The 18,581-nt window shown below is 49.3% G+C and overlaps 1 protein-coding gene across 2 annotated transcripts in view; it reads right to left on the bottom strand.

The window, feature by feature from the left end:
- The window catches only part of NOL4L (nucleolar protein 4 like), a 67,949-nt gene that overhangs the window by 16,211 nt on the left and 33,157 nt on the right, over positions 1 to 18,581 (bottom strand). For both annotated transcript variants that reach the window (XM_077460503.1, XM_077460502.1), the window contains exons 3-4: positions 15,805 to 16,070; positions 9,978 to 10,166 (exon numbers count right to left, since the gene is read on the bottom strand). In XM_077460503.1, the coding sequence (XP_077316629.1) occupies positions 9,978 to 10,166; positions 15,805 to 16,070 (455 nt within the window). The remainder of the gene's footprint in view (positions 1 to 9,977; positions 10,167 to 15,804; positions 16,071 to 18,581) is intronic.

An 18,581-nucleotide genomic window follows, 5' to 3' on the forward strand; every position in this document is an offset into this window, starting at 1 on the left:
AGGGATGCAATGACAGATTTGGTATCCTGCAATCCAAGATGGGGAAAAACTCTGCATTTGGGTTTGGGGACAGCAAGCAGGATTCTGAGTTTAACCTCTCGAATAATTTTGCTATGAGAAATGGAGGAATGACAGAAGACTGAAGAAGGCCTGATGGAGATCTGCTAGTCTGTGCGGAGCCACAAGAAGGTTGGAGATGGGAAACCAAGAAGGGTGGAGGGAGCTAAATTCCAGTTTGGAGCCCTGGGACTCCACCTCCCGCAACCAGGAGTCTGAGATACAAGCTGTCCTTGTGAACACAGAGGTCAGTCCAAGTCCTCCCCACTCTGAAAATTGGGGGAGCACCTCCATGCCGAGGAAGACGTGTGTGAGGATTTGGCAGTAATGGAGTGTCAGACCTTGCAGGTGGATAGATAGCCAAGCTTGGAGGGTCCAACCGAGGAAGTTGAGGGACTGGAGAAACAAAGGGGACATCTCTTAACAGCAAGAGAAGAAGGCGGCTCTGTAGTCTGTTCCTTAAACTTCTTCTGCTGATGGACACCAGTAGCATCCTTGCTAGTATCAAGAGCTGGTCCGAAGAGACAGCTAGCTCCTTTCACAAAGTGACATCTACCACTTTAAGGAATGCGGTAAAATACTGCTGAGCGTTTTCCCAATTTTTTTTTGCAATTCACTAAAAAACTAAAATACCGCATGCGCTATTTTATGAAGTGATGCAGTATTTTAGTAGTGAAAGCATGTGATATTTTTTTTTTTTGGAAAATCTGTTTATTGAGTTTTAAACCATTGAACAAAAAACAAACAAAAAACAAACAACAAACATTGGTCACGACTAGAGTGGACTTCGGTATCTACAAAGACATGAGAAGAGGCAAACAGTTACGTGCATCATAACAGTGGGCCAGAGACCTCATAATGGTTCCCGCAGGTGGCATTTGTGGGCAGGATGATGTCAGTGGGCCCAGAGCATCCATCACCAAAATACAATTACATTCACAATGGCATGTTCCTATTTTTGGAGGAAAATATCAGGTTAAGAAGGGTGCAAGTCAGAGGCTGTGGAGGGATCTGCCAGCCATTTGGACCAAACCTTATCATATTTGCGGGGGCAACCCCTATTAGAGTAACAATCCTTGTACAGGGGCAGGCTACTGTTAACTAGTTGTTTCCACAAAGATAGAGGAGGAGGAGTGGGCTTACGCCAGCTAAGGGCTATGGCTTTGCGGGCATAAAAGAGGAGCAGTCCGACCAGAGTGCGGCTAGCCACAGTGGGAACTAGTTCCTCCACCAGGCCCAGTATACATATTGCCATGGAGGGTTGGAGCGATATGGTGGTGACCTGTGAGATGACCTGTAGTATCTCTTTCCAATAGTCAACAATGGGTGGGCAGGTCCAAAAAATGTGGGTGAAATCCCCTGGTATCTCTCCACATCGCCAGCAGCCGGGGGGGGAGGCGGGGTTCATTTTGTGCAGCCTATGCGGGGTGAAATATGCACGGTGGACCATTTTAAATTGTATTAGGCGGTCTCTCAGGGAGACCAGGGATCTAAAAGGGAAGTCCCATACGTCGTCCCAGTCATCATTATCAAAGTCAGGTATGTCGTGTAGCCACTTGTTCCTAAGTTTTTCCAGAGAGGGGAGGGAAGTCAGCACCAAATGAGAGTAGAGGCGAGAGGTGGGCTTTTGTGCGCATCCAGACCTGAGGAGGTCCTCCAGGGTGGATTGGATGATCTGGATCGGGGGGTTGGAGAATTGATGACTGAAGGCGTGGGAAAGTTGAAGGTATCTAAAAAAATAACTCTGAGGAGTGTTGAAGTCGGAGATCAGTTTAGGAAATGGGGCCAGAGATTGATTGGAGATCACCTGGACCACCTTTTTAATGTTGAATTTAGTCCAAGCGTGTGGCTCAGGCAAATTGTAAAAATGCTCTAAGGTGGGGTTTAACCACAGGGGGGCAGCCGGGGAAATTGCATTTTTAGGATACTTCTCAAGTTGAAGTCCCACCCTCCAAGCACGAAGCGTAGTGCGCATGGAGGGGGTCAACTGGTACGGGGCTTTTGGGCCACGAAAAAGTAAAAATTGTAGCGCCTCCAACGACTTCACCACGGCCGCCTCGACCAAGGTGGCGGGGTTTGTCGTATCTGGAGTGAGCCACCAGGCCGCAGTGACTAGTTGGGTGGCCAGGAAATATTTATGTAGGTCAGGACACGCCAGCCCCCCCTGGGAGGTTGGGCGTACCAGTGTGGACCAACTGTATCTGGGGGACTGGGTCCCCCAGACAAAGGAGGCGAAGAGACTATGTAGTCTTGTGAAAAAGGACTTAGGAATCCAATGTGGAGATTGGCGAAGCAAGTAGGTAAATTTGGGCAGGATTTTCATTTTTAACAGATTTATCCGGCCTAGCAGTGATAAGGGTAAGGACTCCCACGCCCTCAGTCGCAGTCGCGTCTCGTGGACTACTGGGGACAGATTGAGGGGCAAGAAGTCCGAAGCCTGCCTCGAGACCACCACCCCAAGGTATTTGAAGCTATCTACCCACTGTAAAGGTATATTGGGGGCGGCGGCGGTGCGTGCAGCGGGATCTATAGGAAACAGAAGTGACTTGGACCAATTAACTCTAAGACCCGTAACAGTGGAGAATGAGTTTAGAATCTGCAACGCCCCTGTGAGTGAGGAGTCTGCATCGTTGAGGAAGAGCAGGAGGTCGTCCGCATACAGGGCAACCCTCTCCTCCAGCCAGCCAACGCGCAGGCCCCTAATGTGTGGGGAGGTGCGTAGAGCCTCCGCCAGGGGTTCCATGGCAATGGCGAAAAGGGCCGGAGAGAGAGGGCAGCCCTGCCGCGTGCCTCTGGAGAGAGGGAAGGGCTGTGACAGACCCCCCCCCAACCTAATGGCCGACGTGGGGTGGCGGTAAAGTGTCTGTAACCACCCAATAAAAAGCAAGGGGAATCCCATTCTGCGGAGAACCTCCCACAGAAAGGGCCACTCCACAGTGTCAAAGGCCTTTTCTATATCTAGGGAGGCCACCACCCGGGAACCCTCGTTGAGGTGTTGAGCATGAATGTTGGTAAATAAACGTCGTAGATTGACATCTGTAGCTCTGTTAGCCATAAAACCAGTTTGGTCAGTCTCTATTACAGATGGCAATAGGGGCTGCAATCTCATAGTGAGCAGTTTGGTAAGAATTTTGAAATCCGTGTTAAGTAGGGCTATAGGCCTATAGGAGGCGCATGATGTTGGGTCCTTAGGGGCTTTGTGAATCAGTATTATGTGTGCATGACTCATGGAGTTGGGGAGAGCGCCATCTGTCAGACAGTGAGAGTAGAGCTGGGCCAGTTTGGGGGCAAGTAGGTCCCCGTGAGTTTTATAGAATTCTATGGGGAGTCCGTCCGGGCCTGGGGATTTACCAGCAGGAAACGACCTGATGACCTTCAGGACCTCCTCCGGGGTAATCGGTCTCACCAAAGTTTCCCTCTCGGTGTCTGAGAGCCAGCCAAGTGCCAGGGGGTCCAGCCAAGGTGCTAGGTCCTGTGGCCTGAAGTCTGAGGGCAGTACTGAGGTGTAGAGGGAGCTATAGTATTGCCGAAATACATCCAATATGTCAGGAAGGGAAGAGACCGAGTCGCCCGAAGGAGACGTTATATTGGGTACCACCGTCAGGGGTAGGTCATGCTGTGCTAACATCGCCAGGAGACGACCGTTCCGGTCCCCCTGTTCAAAAAAACTTTGCTTGTTACGATAGAGATCCAGTCTGGTAAGTTCTGCTAGATGTAGATGTAGTTCCCGTCTTGTCGCGTTAAGGGCGTCAAAGCTAGCGTCAGTGGGGTCAGCCGCATAGGCCTCAGTCTGGGTATTTACCGCGTTCTGTAGCTCAGTTGTGGTGGCGGCTTGTTCCCTACGGATACCAGCTATTGAGGATATATACTGACCTCTAGTGAAAGCCTTGAAGGCATCCCAGGTAATCTGTGGGGAGGAGGAACCTGAATTCAATTCCCAGTAGTCTGTAAGGAGAGGCGGGATAGTGACAGTCAAGTCAGTGTGGGAGAGCCAATGGGTTCCCAGGCGCCAGAGGGCAGAGGACCGGGAGGCAGGGGAGCGGAGAGTAAGGAGGAGAGGACAGTGGTCTGACAACCCACTAGGTAGGTATGTAGCGTCCAGCACGTCTGACATCAGGAGCGGATTGGCAAAAGCTAGGTCAATACGTGAGGATGTTTTGTAGGTGGCGGAAAAGCAGGAGTAGGCCCTGGTCGAGGGGTGTTTCCACCTCCAGACCTCGGCCACCCCCATTGCCTGCGCCCATGAGGACAGGTCCGGGGAGTGTTGTCTAGGGGGGACCGGCCTGTCCAAACCTGGAGCTAGAATGGCATTAAAATCACCCATAAGTAACAACCGGGCGGGGCAGTACGGGGTAACCCGTTCTAGGATAGTATACAGGGTGGATGTGGAGAAGGGAGGGGGAATGTATACATTTACCACAATATATCTCGTGCCCCAAACAGTGAAAACCACTATCACGTATTTGCCCTGGGGGTCGGTGTGAATCTGTTCCACAACGCATGGAAAGGATTTACTGACCAACACCGAGACCCCTCTGGCATAGGTGGAGTAAGAGGCATGGAAGGCTCTCTGGATCCACGGCTTCCTCAGAGCCAGTAGCCTGCTGCCCACAAGGTGCGTCTCCTGGAGCAGAATCATGTGGGGGGAATGTATTTTAAGGTATTTGAACAATACTGCTCTCTTAAATTTGGAATTGAGCCCCCGGACATTCCAGGATAAGATATTAAAAGTTGACATGTCACGTGTGGCCATCAGGTGATTCTATTACGATAATAAGGAGACGTGAATTGTGGTTGGCAGCAGGCGCCAAGAGCCGCGCAGAGCCAGAGAGCCCCCAATAGGAAGAGTCACGACCAAATAATAACCATACAAACAAAAAAACACATACATTAAGCAAAAACAACAATACCCTTGGTGACAGCATAGTGTCAACCCTGCCCTTATCCGACGGTCTCCCTGGGAACGTAGGAGCCATCAGATTGGGCCTATACCCAGAACTAACAATACAACCCTTTAAACTTTTCGTGGCAGCAGTTCAATACTGCGCGCGGGAACTTGCAGAAGTTCCCGGGGGGGGGTCAGCTGGTGCAAGTTGGCAACAACACTCCGAGCTAAGTTCAGTTCATCGGAGTGCCCCCAACTCTTGGTGACCCAAGAAACAGATAAAATTGGGGGGAGGGGGGGGGGTCCGGTGATTGTTCCTCTCACCGGATGGGGAACACCAGGACTCCTGAGCTTATGAACCAACCTGACCGTGGGGGTTCAAAATAAATCACTTGTCAAGGTACTAATGAGGTGACTCCATTATTGACAGGAGTTCGCAGTATGAAACAATAGGTAAAGATGTAGGAGGTTCAAGCATCCGTCATCCGTATGGGAAAAAGGGTATTCAATGCAATGTAGTCAGCCAGTCGTCGGCATCTGCTGGGTTGTCGAAGAATCGGACTGTGCCATCGTGTTGAACTCGCAGGCGGCTAGGGTAAAGCATGCCATATTTTATGTTCCTATCTCTGAGTCGCTTGCGGACGTCGTTAAAGGTTTTCCTCTTCCGCTGCAAATCTGCCGAAAAGTCAGGGAAAAGAAGCACAGAGGCGTTACCATATTTGAGATTGGGATGCTTGCGGGCTTCGGAGAGAATCTTATCCCTGTCTCTGTAATTAAGGAAGCGGACCAAGAAAGGTCTGGGGATGTTTCCTGGAATGGCGCGGCCAGTGGGCACCCGATGGGCTCGTTCAACCACATACGTAGGAGGGACATCTGTAAGGCCCAAGAGGTTTTTAAAGAATTCCTCCGCGAACTCGGCTGGGTGATCCCCCTCCTCTCTCTCAGGCAGTCCCAGGACTCTGACATTGTTGCGCCTGAGCCTGTTCTCCGCGTCATCAGACTTTGCGACAAGAGACTGTACTGTGCGCTGCAGCTCAGCAATGGAGGAGGCGTGAGTGGCAGTAAGGTCTTCGGTGGCGGATATTCTGCTCTCAGTTTCAGTCATTCTTCCTCTTATCTTGTCAAGGTCGTTCCTAATAAGATTGCACTCCTCAGCAAGGTGATCGATGCGGACCAGCAGTGAGGTCTTGCTCTGCTCGATCGCAGCAAGAATCGTGGCCGTACTGTCTTGTGAGGGCGGGGCTGACTCTCCCGCAGTCGGGGCCTCCCCAGGACCCATCTCCAAGTCCGCTAACAGGGACCGGAGTCTTCCAATCAGGATGGGGTCCGCCTGCGGTGGATAGAGCTGCGGCTGTAGGGGCAAAGACTTGACCTCAGCGGCCTTGGAGTCCCTCCTCCCCTTTTTAGAAGCGGGGGACATCTGGTGAGGCTCCGGAGGGGGCCCCAGCAGGGGAGCAGTATGTGCCCAAAGCGCTATCTAGGCAGCAGCAAGGGGTGGCCCAGGGGGTAGCAGATGAATAGTCAGGGAGAGCAGTCCCAGCAGACCACAACCGCCCTCCGTCTCACACCTCAGACACCCAGGGGGAAGAGCAGTAGGAATGGTGGGCAGAGAGTGCGGTGAAGAGAGGCCCAGAGGAGGGGGGCCCAGTCCGACAGGCTGCAGAACCACCCAGCACCCTCCCCAGCCCACACAGACCGTCCCCACCGGGTAGCACACCGCTGCAGAGAGGTGGAAGTAGGATGAAGGCAGTGGGGGCCGCAGGATCCACAGTCTCTGGGTACCTGCACAGGAAAGAGCGGCGGTCGGCAGGCTCCACTAGGCCGCACCAGGCTGCGGCCGCCACGGGCGCTCTCCGCGACCCAGCCGGCCACCGGAGCACACCAAGCCAGCGGTGGAGCAAGTAGGAGGATGGGGGAGTATAGCCAGGGTGGACGGATCCCCCCCGCCGCACAGTCCGGCCGGCTGCGGCGCACCTCCGGGCGCGACCGCTCAGGAAACAGCGGCGGCCAGCAGGCCTCGGTAGGCCGCACTAGGCCGCGGCCGCCGCGATCGCTCCCCGCGGCCCAGATGGACCAAAAAATGTAGCAGGCAATCGGGGGGGGCAGGCCGGAGGATGGGAAGCAGGTCCTTGCATCAGATGTAGCCCCCTACCGCACGGCCAGGCGGGGAGCAGCTCCACTCGACCGGGCCCTGGTGTCCAAGATGGCGGCGACCCTGGAGTATGCAGCGCCGCTTCTCTCTCTCCACCACCACGGAATCGCTCAGTCAGAGGTGGACAGAGCTCCGCGGAGGGCAGGAGAGCACTCTGACAAGGTAGCTGGTCGTGGATTTGCAGACGGATGGATGGATGGCAAAGGATTGAGCCAGGATGCTCGGAGCCCCTCTAAAACACGTCCACTCTCTGTTACATCCGGACACGCCCCCAAAGCATGTGATATTTAACGTCGGTGGTAGCCAGCGTCCTTAACGCACAAGTAACTGTCACGGTTAAGGAGACCACGGGCGCTAAACGAACACGACTCTTCTGCTGTCAGTGGGGTCTGGTATGGATTGGGGGGACATGAGGCTTCCAGCAAACATTACAGCCAATATATACGATGCAGACATTTGCTCTACACATTCAATCAACAAGGAATCAACCTCACCAGTGATTAGATCTCTTTTAAAGGATTTTGACCAGTAAGACTTGGTTTGACAAAGTAAGGCCACGGCCAGAATCGGGTGCCAGGCAGGACTCCATAGTCAGGACAGAGCTTCAGAAATAGCTTATCAGTTGGGTCATTAAAGGTAGATGCTTCCTCCACTGGTATGGTAGTAGAGGTCGGACGATATTTTTAATTAATCGGCATCGGCCGATTGAGCTGATAAAAAGGCCGATTTAGAACTAGAACTACAGCGGGACTTGGAAATGACTTCTGTAATAGAAGTCAGTGCAAGTTGCCTGAGTCTTCATAGAAGGGACTTGTCTCCTCTCTGGGCAGTCTGCCAAGAAAAGAGCAAAAAGATACAATGTTTACACTTGAATGAATGAACTCATCTCAGTGTGTAGAAGTTCTCAGTTTAACCATTTAAAGACTAAATCTTTTCTGACACTTGTTGCTTACAAGTAAAAGTCCTGTATTTTCTGACAGAAAATCACTTAGACCCCCAAAAAATTATATATATATTTTTAGCAGTGATCCTAGGGAATAAAATAGCGGTTGTTGCAACATTTTATGTCACACGGCATTTGCACAGAGTCTTTCAAATTTTTTTGGGGGAAAAAAAATACACTAAATGATTTAAAAAAAAAAAAACGAAAAAAACTAAAACGGTAAAGTTAGCCCATTTTTTTTTTCGTCCAAAAGTTTTGACTACCTGTTTTTATTTTATAGGCTGCTTTCACACTGGAGCGGGGAGGCGTTGATGGTAAAATGCTGCTAGTTTTAGCAGCGCTTTACCATCATTTTAGCGGTACTATTCGGCTGCTAGTGGGGCACATATAACCCAGCTAGCGGCCGAAGAAGAGGTTAAATGCGCCCGTGAAGCACTGCTGCCAAATCGCATTGCATGCGCTTCGGCAGTGGTGCCCATTTATATCAATGGGCAGGAGTGGTGGAGGAGCGTTATACACCACTCCAAATGTGCTGCTTGCGGGACTTTTTTTTTTTTTTTTGAACATCCTGCCAGCGCATCGCCTCAGTGTGAAAGCGCTCTGTCTTTCATACAGACTGCAGGGGAGCCGTTTTGCAGGCACTTTACAGGTGCTATTTTTAGCCCAAAAGCGCCTAAAGAAACGCCCCAGTGGGAAAGGTGTCTGTTAGGTTTTATGAGATGAAGGGGGATAAAAAATAAAATAAAATAAAAAAAATCGGCCTAACATATTGGCCCAAAAAAATGGGCATCATATATCGGCCGCCATGATTTCTAAATATCGGCATCGGCCAGAGAAAAACCCATATCGGTCGACCTCTATATGGTAGTTGCCTTGCTAAGAGAGGACACTGCCAGATCCACAGTGGGAACAGACCACTTCTGTACAGAGTCCTCATAAAACAGATACAAGTCTAGCTCCTCCTCCTGTAGGCGGCAGCATAACCCGAAGGTTTGAGACTTCCTGTGTCCCTCAATTGATGAGAAAGACTTTATTTTCCTTTTACTTGGTATGAGACACTTGTGGTCCTTGTACACCAAAGCGTGATGATATGCTAAACAGATAAGCTCATGGGTCGAATTCCGAACAAATTCTTTTTTATTGAAAATTGCATATATAAATTTCCGCTCAGAATTTCGCACCATTAGAGGGGCCGCAGCAACGCCCGATTTTTCTGCAGCCATCGAATCTGAGTGATCGGGCACGTTGGAAATTTTTTGGAAAAAACGAACAAATTTCTTTAAATTAATGATGGGAGAAGCGTGCGAGAAATTGAATCAAAAAAGAAATGCGCATGAGCTGTGACCTGGAAAGAAAAGACGATTCTCAGCCACGACTTTCTTTTCTGTAGCAACATGAGGTGAAATTGAAGGCTTGGTTGGTCGAATTTTGAAATCAATTGTGGCGCCATTGGATTACAAATGTACGACATTTCTGATTTTCGAAAGAAAAAGTGTTCGGAATTTGATCCATGCATTAGTCTGCTGCTTCTCTCTTCTCTTGCAGCTAAGACAAAGCCAAACTTATGTCCCATAAAATAAAAGAAGTGCCGCAATCCCACGCAGCCAGCCTAGTGTAGACTTGATAACGGCCTCAGCCCACAAGTCTCCGCCAAAGTCGCATCCACTGACATGTTTTGCTCCGTCCACCAGAGCTTAATCATAGGCCCTATGGTGGGCGGAGTAAACATGTCAGGGGGTGTGCCTTTGGTGGAGACCCGTGGGCTGAGGCCCTTTTTCAAGTCTTCACTAGATTGGCTGGATGGGAGTGCGGCGCTTCTTTCATTTCTACATGCATCACTTTGGATGAGCACCTTTGGCAGCCGGCACCTCTCTGGTGACTGCGGGTGTTTGGTTTCCGGCGTTCATGATCTAGCACCGAGCCTATGTCTTGTAACTCACATTAAAAGCTTTCAGACGTTCAGGGTCCAGCCCCTCCGTGTCTGTGATGCGGTCATTATCTTCGTGGTCGTCGTCATCATCGTCATCCACAGCCGCAGCTCTGCCCGCCGATAGGTCCTCTGCACAGCCGCTAACTTCTGTCACTTCTGTCTTAATGGAGTCGTAACTTCCTGAGCTGTACGGAGGGGACTGACAACAATAGAAAGAGAGTGGGATCAGTATACCTTTCCCAATACATGTGGGAACTTCACCCTTCCAATGCTGATAGTATTAGTAAATAGATAGGAAATTATATCATAATTACTTGTTTTAAACTTTTTTTTTTTTATATTTCAGTTACTTCCTGGTTTCCTGCCAAGGCAAATGATTTCATACATTCCAGGAGTCTTCAGGAGGAAAGGAGGGGGGGGGGGCTTTCTCTCCTGCATGCATAATTGATCTAAGGGCAGGAAGTAAATACTACATGAATCATTTGCCCTTATTCAAGATGGCCACTGCCAAAAAATGCTGGGGGGGGCGGGGGGGGGTTGTTTTTCAAAGAGATTTCTCACCAAAATAAAGCATGGAGACATGGGTGGATGGGGGAGTTTGCTTTGAATATTAAAATCACATTAAATTTTGGTGTTGGTTTGTGGTGCTCAGATGCACTGAAGATCCATTTAGGCATAACTCCCAACATTTTGAGATGGGAATGAGGGACACTTACTAGCAAATGTGTGCAGGCATTTTTTTACCACTACTATTCCTTTACATTGGCTTTTAAAATTTACAAATGCAGCAATTTAGAAATCAGATGAAAGGTTTAGCGCTGGGAAACACTTTTTGATAGATAAAAAGTGCATTTTATATACATCTATATAGATCAGACCAAAATGAGGGACAAATGAGGAGGAAAGAGGGACATTCGGGAGCTATGCTTTAGGTAATGAGAAATAATGATGTGTGGAGGAGCAGGTTTTCCTGTATTTTCAGACGGATCAGTGGTGCCATTTTATTGGTAATATACCCAGCCAGGTCCATAAGCCATCAGCAGCTGATCTGCTATAGGGCGGTCAGCAAGTGGCTAGGGAAAACAGATCACTTCCATAGGTATATTATCAATCTCTAGAGGCTAATATACACTATCTCACAAAAGTGAGTACACCCCTCACATTTTTGTAAATATTTTCTTCTATCTTTTCATGTGACAACACTGAAGAAATGACACTTGTCTACAATGTAAAGTAGTGAGTGTACAGCTTGTATAACAGTGTAAATTTGCTGTCCCCTCAGAATAACACAACACACAGCCATTAATGTCAAAAAAGCTGGCAACAAAAGTGAGTACACCCCTAAGTGAAAATGTCCAAATTGGGCCCAAAGTGTCAATATTTTGTGTGGCCACCATTATTTTCCAGCACTGCCTTAACCCTCTTGGGCATGGAGTTCACCAGAGCTTCACAGGTTGGCACTGGAGTCCTCTTCCCCTCCTCCATGACGAGCTGGTGGATGTTAGCGATCTTGCGCTCCTCCACTTTCCATTTGAGGATGTCCGACAGATGCTCAATAGGGTTTAGGTCTGGAGACATGCTTGACCAGTCCTTCACCTTTACCCTCAGCTTCTTTAGCAAGGCAGTGGTCATCTTGGAGGTGTGTTTGGGGTAGTTATCATGTTGGAATACTGCCCTGCGCCCCAGTCTCTGAAGGGAGGGGATCATGCTCTGCTTCAGTATGTCACAGTACATGTTGGCATTCATGGTTCCCTCAATGAACTGTAGCTCCCCAGTGCCAGTTCCGATGTTTTTTGAACTCTCTAAAATCGTGGGAATTTTGACCACAAAACAAAAAGCAGAACGCTGTTAGACACACTTAAGTGCTAGGCATGTTTACCACTTCTGGGTTTATTTATTTCAATGGGCAGAATAAATTAAAATTCTGGGCAATGAAATAAACACCCAAAAACTCCAACAATTGCTAGACCCTGCTAAAAGGCCCCTTCCACATCAGCGGACCCCATCGGGTCTGCCTGTTTGTTTTTCAGAGAAACCCGATTAGACCACCCATTGTTCTGTATGGAGCGGCGGATGTCAGTGGACACACCCGCCGGCATCCAAACCAATCCGCAAAAAAAACCCCAGGAGGACGGGGATATGTTCACCATCCATCCGGCGGATTGGATAGGATGACAGTCGGATGGAAACGGCAGATGACCGACCCATAGAGAACAGTGTGCTGTGTCCGCTTCACTATACCTGTCATCCTCCTGCTCAGCGGGGATCAGAGGAGAGCTGAGCAGGGAGATCCGCTTGGCGGAGTCCACGTCCCCCCACCCCGTATGAAAGGGGCCAAACTCACCTTGAAAGAATGCAACTTAGGTGAGTTTATAATGCTGATTTTCTCCTGTCAGGATAAACAGCATTTACAGGAAACCGGCGTGCATGAGCCCTTAACCACTTAAGGACAGAGCCTCTTTTTAAGATGTGTTGTTTACAAGTTAAAAACTGTTTTTTTTGCTAGAAAAATACCCAGAACCCCCAAACATTATACATTTTTTTTATTTTCGAACACCCTAGAGCAGGGATCTGCAATTAGTGGACCTCCAGCTGTTGCAAAACTACAAGTCCCATCACGCCTCTGCCTCTGGCTGTCATGCTTTTGTCTGTCAGAGTCTTATTATGCCTCATGGGATTTGTAGTTCTGCAACAGCTGGGAGGTCCACTAATTGCATATCCCTGCCCTAGAGAATAAAGGCGGCGGTCGTTGCAATACTTTCTGTCACACCGTATTTGCGCAGCAGTCTTAAAGCACACTTTTTTTGGGAAAAAATACACTTTTTTGAATTAAAAAATAAGACAACAGTAAAGTTAGCCCAATTATTTTTTTTTTATATTGTGAAAGATAATGTTACGCCAAGTAAATTGATACCCAACACGTCACGCTTCAAAATTGCGCCGCTTGTGGAATGGCGACAAACATTTACACTTAAAAATCTCCATGGAGGACGTTAAGAAAAATTCTACAGGTTGCAAGTTTTGAGTTACAGAGGAGGTCTAGGGCTAGAATTATTGGTCTCGCTCTGCCGATCGCGGCGATACCTCATGTGTGTGGTTTGAAAAGCGTTTTCATATGCGGGGGCGCTACTCGCGTATGCGTTCGCTTCTGCACGTGAGGTCGGCGGGACAAGGTATTTATTTTACCTTTTATTTTTACACTGTTCTTTAAAAAAAAAAAAAAAATTGGATCACTTTTATTCCTATTACAAGGGATGTAAACATCCCTTGTAATTGAAAAAAAGCATGACAGGACCTCTTTAATATGAGATCTGGGGGGGCAAAAATACCTCAGATCTCATATTTACACTTAAATGCAATAACAATAAAAATAAAAAATGTTGTAATTTAAAAAATAAAAAAAATAAATGGCCCTTTAAGAGCTATGGGCGGAAGTGACGTTTTGACGACGCTTCCGCCCTGCATTGTTATGGAGAAGGGTGGGGGTCATTGTCTCCATACCAAGCAAGGAGCAACATCCAATCGCTCCGCCGCTGCTGACGGGTCCAGTAAGCGGCAGAGGGTACCGGAGTGAGGCGGGAGGGGGCCCTCTCCTGCTGCCGATAAAAGTGATCTGGTGGCAAATACACCGCAGAGACAACTCTTATCGGAAAGTGAACCGCCAGCCGAAGAAGAGGATACCGGGGTTATAACACTAGCTGCTGCCATAACAACGATATTCCTCTTGAAACCTTAGGACGTATATCGGCTGTCCATAGGTGGTCAAAGTGGTTGTAAACCCCTTCACATACCCAGTGAAGTGATTGGCCCCGGTGATACACAGAGATTAAACAAATCCTCCTGCATAAATTGTACCTGTTTATCTGCAGCCCTCTCTTCTCTATATCTGTTCAAAGTCCAGAATTTATAAAGCTTGTTTGGGAGTTCAGAAAAAAAAGGGGGGCGGGGAGCTGAAGTTACACTCTGCAGAGCTCACTGAGAGCTGATTGGGAGGGAAGGGACACACCCCCCCTACACACAGCACACAGGAACAGAGCTGAGGCTTCCAATCACAGGCTGCGTGCTGGAGATATCTCCCGTCGCCTTTTATCTCTTGGTGTCAGGAAAACCTGCCAGAAGAGATTAATGCAGATAGCAGTTGACAATCTTGAATGACCTGCACAATTGACTCCCATAACTAACCCCCCCCCCCCAAATAAAGACAAGCTGCCTGCCTGTCACATTGACCCTCTACCTTCATTTCCCAAAAACCTGAGCAGTGCATCACTGCACCAGGAAGACAAATAGCAGCTTTAGAAGCAATGGCTTTCTTTGAACTAATCCATAATTTAAAGCCTGCATGAGTGCCCCCATAGAAAGTGGCATCGTATGGGGGGTACTCAGGGGGCTGGTCGGGAGGGGGGGGGAGGAGCACCAGCAGCTGACCCCAGAAAAGGAGGATTGGGGCTGCTCTGCACAAAAACCATTACACAGAGCAGGCAAGTAAGTATAACATGTTTATTTACACAGATGTGTAAATAAAGATGTTCTCTTCAGTTTCTTCCTCCCTAGTGATCCCTCAGACTGTACATTGTAACGCTGAAGCAAGTCAATCCAGCCCATACCTCCTTTTCAATTTTTGATGTCCAGAGTATCCCATGAAGGAGTGTCTCCTAATTCCCCCACAACTAAGGTAACCACTTGACATCCTGTCCATAGTAATATGACGCCTGCAGGAGGGATCTCCCATCCTGGGTGGGTGTCATATGACGTCCTGGGCTTCCCAGCCATCTAGGGGGGCGTGCGCATGCCATGTCGCTCGGGAGCCAGTGCTCATGCCCGGTGGCTGCGATGTCCGCCTGGCACCTGCGATTGACTGATAACAGAGCAGGACCGTGGATCTGTGTGTGTAAACACAAAGAACCACGTCCTATCAGGGGAGAGGAGACCGATCGTGTGTTCCCAGTACAGAGGAATACCGATCGGTCTCCTCCCCTTGTGAGTCCCCTCCCCCTTCAGTTAGAATCACTCCCTAGGCAACACATTTAACCCCTTTATCGCCCCTTAGTGTTAACCCCTTCCCTGCCAGTGACATTTATACAGTAATCAGTGCATTTTTATAGCAAACAAATGGTCCCAAAATAGTGTCAAAAGTGTCCGCCACAAAAAAAAAATCGCAGATCGCCACCATTACTAGTAAAAAAATAAAAACGCCATAAAACTATTCCCCTATTTTGTAGGCGCTATAACTTTTGCGCAAACCAATCAATATACGCTTATTGCGATTTTTTTTTTACCAAAAATATGTAGAAGAATGCGATACGGCCTACACTGAGGAAAAAAAAAATTGGGATATTTATTATAGCAAAAAGTAAAAAATATTGTGTTTTTTTCAAACTTGTTGCTTTTTCTTTTTTTGTTTATAGCTAACAAAATAAAAAACGCAGAGGTGATCAAATACCACCAAAAGACAGCTCAATATATGCTTATTGCGATTTTTTTTTTTTTACCAAAAATATCTAGAAGAATACACATCGGCCTAAACTGAGGGAAATTATTTTTAAAAACAAAATTGGGATATTTATTATAGCAAAAAGTAAAAAATATGGTGTTTTTTTCCAAACTTGTCGCTCTTTTTTGTTTATAGCGCAAAAAATAAAAAGCGCAGAGTCGATCAAATAACACCAAAAGAAAACTCTATTTGTGGGGAAAAAAAAAGATAAAAATGTCATTTGGGTACAGCGTTGCATAACCGCGCAATTGTCATTCAAAATGCGACAGCGCTGAAAACTGAAAAATCGGCCTGGGCAGGAAGGGGGTGAAAATGCCCGGTATTGAAGGGGTTGAAGGGCACCTACCTCAGAGGTGGCTTTCAGGGCGTATTTGCCGCGGCTTCGCAGGGCCTCGGCGTCGGACGGATACAGCGGGACCCCCGGGGAAGGCCGGACTTTGTCACTGAGGTTGATGGGCAGCTCTTCGGACGTGGCGCTCAGTTCCAGGGCAGGGGCGGCGGGGTTCCCATTCATGTCCGGTAGCGTGCAGTTGAGGGCGGAGCTTGTGGGGGCGGTGGACGGATTGGCTACAGAAAAGGGGTTCCCGTTGCAGCTCTCCGAGGAAGACTCATCTGAAAGGGACAAAGCCAGACAATTAACAATGGTTCAGATCCACAGATACAGATTTCCCTTTGAAGGGACCCATTCATACCCGGGCTTATACACTGAGCTGGGAGGTCAGAGGTCACCTACAGTAGAAGTTATGCACACTCAGGAGCTTGGAGGCAGCAATCAATCAAACTATGTAATGTGACTATGTTATGTCTGTCTACATAACCCATTTCCTTTGCATCCAATCAGGCAGCTGCTTGTACACTAACCCGCGTTCCTTTTCCCCTTTATGGTGCTGCATTACGCTCTATGCTCCCGCCACTGACCACATTTACTGTTTGCCCTGCAGCTCACAGGAGCCTTCCGAGGAGAAGCAGGAAAAGCTGCAAGTCTGTCATCACGGGGTCCCTGTGCTTCTCTGTGCAATGCAGGCCAATCACGGCTGGTGGGAGGGGCCAGCTGGAGGGTGCTGCACATAGCTTCCTGAATACATCACAGCATAGGGACAGTCAGAGCTAGATGATGTTGGGCGTCCTCCATACCGGAAATGAGGCTGGCTCTATCTGAATGGTTGGCTTGCAGTAGCTTTTCATGCACAATATGAGAAGCTCACAGTGTGCAAAGAAATCAGTTTAAGCCAGGGGGTGTCCATTTCATCACGGGGTGCATCTGCATTATGTTTCCTATCAAAGGGCCGGTTGTATCTGTAGGGCTAGATGTCCAGAGAACCCCCCCCACCCCACCCTTCCTTACATCAGATGTCCAGAGCACCCTACCCCCCCACCCCACCTTCCTTACATCAGATGTCCAGAGCACCCCCCCCCCACCCCACTTTCCTTACATCAGATGTCCAGAGCACCCCCCACCCCACCTTCCTTACATCAGATGTCCAGAGTACCCCACCCCACCTTCCTTACATCAGATGTCCAGAGTACCCCACCCCACCTTCCTTACATCAGATGTCCAGAGTACCCCACCCCACCTTCCTTACATCAGATGCCCAGAGCACCCTACCCCCCCACCCCACCCTTCCTTACATCAGATGTCCAGAGCACCCTACCCCCCCACCCCCCCTTCCTTACATCAGATGTCCAGAGCACCCCCCCACCCCACTTTCCTTACATCAGATGTCCAGAGCGCCCCCCACCCCACCTTCCTTACATCAGATGTCCAGAGTACCCCACCCCACCTTCCTTACATCAGATGTCCAGAGCACCCCCCACCCCACCTTCCTTACATCAGATGTCCAGAGCACACCCCCACTCCACCTTCCTTACATCAGATGTCCAGAGCACACCCCCACTCCACCTTCCTTACATCAGGTGTCCTGAGCACCCCCCCTTCCTTACAACAGAAGTCAAGAGCATTCCTCACACTCCCTTACATCACAGTCCATCCCCCTTACCTTGTGCTGCTGCTAGGATGGAGCTAGGAAGCAGGAAGTGCAGGGTCTGCAGGAGGATCATAGGAGGGTTGGAGTCAGTTAAGGGGAGGGGGAGAAGAAAGGGGCTGCACAAAGAGGCACACAATCTGTAGGAAGAGTTCTATCCTCCTCACTGCTGAGACGGGGCAGAGACAAAGGGGTGCTGCGGCTGCACAGTGAGGCACAGGATCTTTAAGATGAGTTCTGTACTCACTGGTGAGACAAGGGCGGAGACAAAGGGTGCTGCGGCTGCAGGGAGAGGCACAGGATCTGTAAGAGGGGGTTCTGTCCTCATCACTGCTGAGACGAGGGCAGAGACAAAGGGGAGCTGCGGCTGCACAGAGAGGCACAGGATCTGTAAGAGGAGTTCTGTCCTCCTCACAGCTAAGACAGGGGCCGAGACAAAGGGGTGATGTGGCTGCACAGAGAGGCACAGGGTCTGTAAGAGGAGTTCTGTCCTCCTCACAGCTAAGACAGGGGCAGAGACAAAGGGGTGATGTGGCTGCACAGGGAGGCACAGGATATGTAAGAGGAGATATATCCTCCTCACTGCTGAGATGGGGGCAGAGACAAAGGGGTGCTGCATCTGCACAGACAGGCACAGGATCTGTAGAAGTTCTGTCCTCTCTGCTGCTGACTGCTGAGACGGGGATGGGGGGGGGGGGGGGGGGTCAGAGACTAGCCTCTCTGTGGCTGCACGGAGAAACATAGGATCTGGTAGAGGAGTTCTGTATTCTCTGCTGCCAACTTCTGAGACAAGGTGGGGGCAGGGACGAATGCGGAGTCTGCAGTTGCAGGAGAGGTGCAAAGGCCACATGAAATGGCCTGGGGGGCTGGATTCGGCCCGCGGGCCTTGTGTTTGACACATGTGGTGTAAACTATTTGAGCACATGAGAGGAGACGGTACAACTGTGCAAGGCTTCACTCGTCTATGGTTCCCGTAACCAGGAGCTCCGATGTCTGTTAGGCATTCTCAGGAGCTGGGAGACAGCGCGGCAGGAAATCCTTTGCTGCAAAAATAATTTAAAAACAGAATATTCAGAGTTCGGCACTAACCCAGCCAAGACAGGTTCCCTTTAAGTAGTCATTGCACCCACCGCTTCTCTGC

Source organism: Lithobates pipiens, unplaced genomic scaffold (assembly GCF_037356315.1).
Source record: "Lithobates pipiens isolate NorthernLeopardFrog02 unplaced genomic scaffold, aLitPip1_a1.2 Scaffold_28, whole genome shotgun sequence".
Lineage (NCBI taxonomy): Eukaryota > Metazoa > Chordata > Amphibia > Anura > Ranidae > Lithobates > Lithobates pipiens.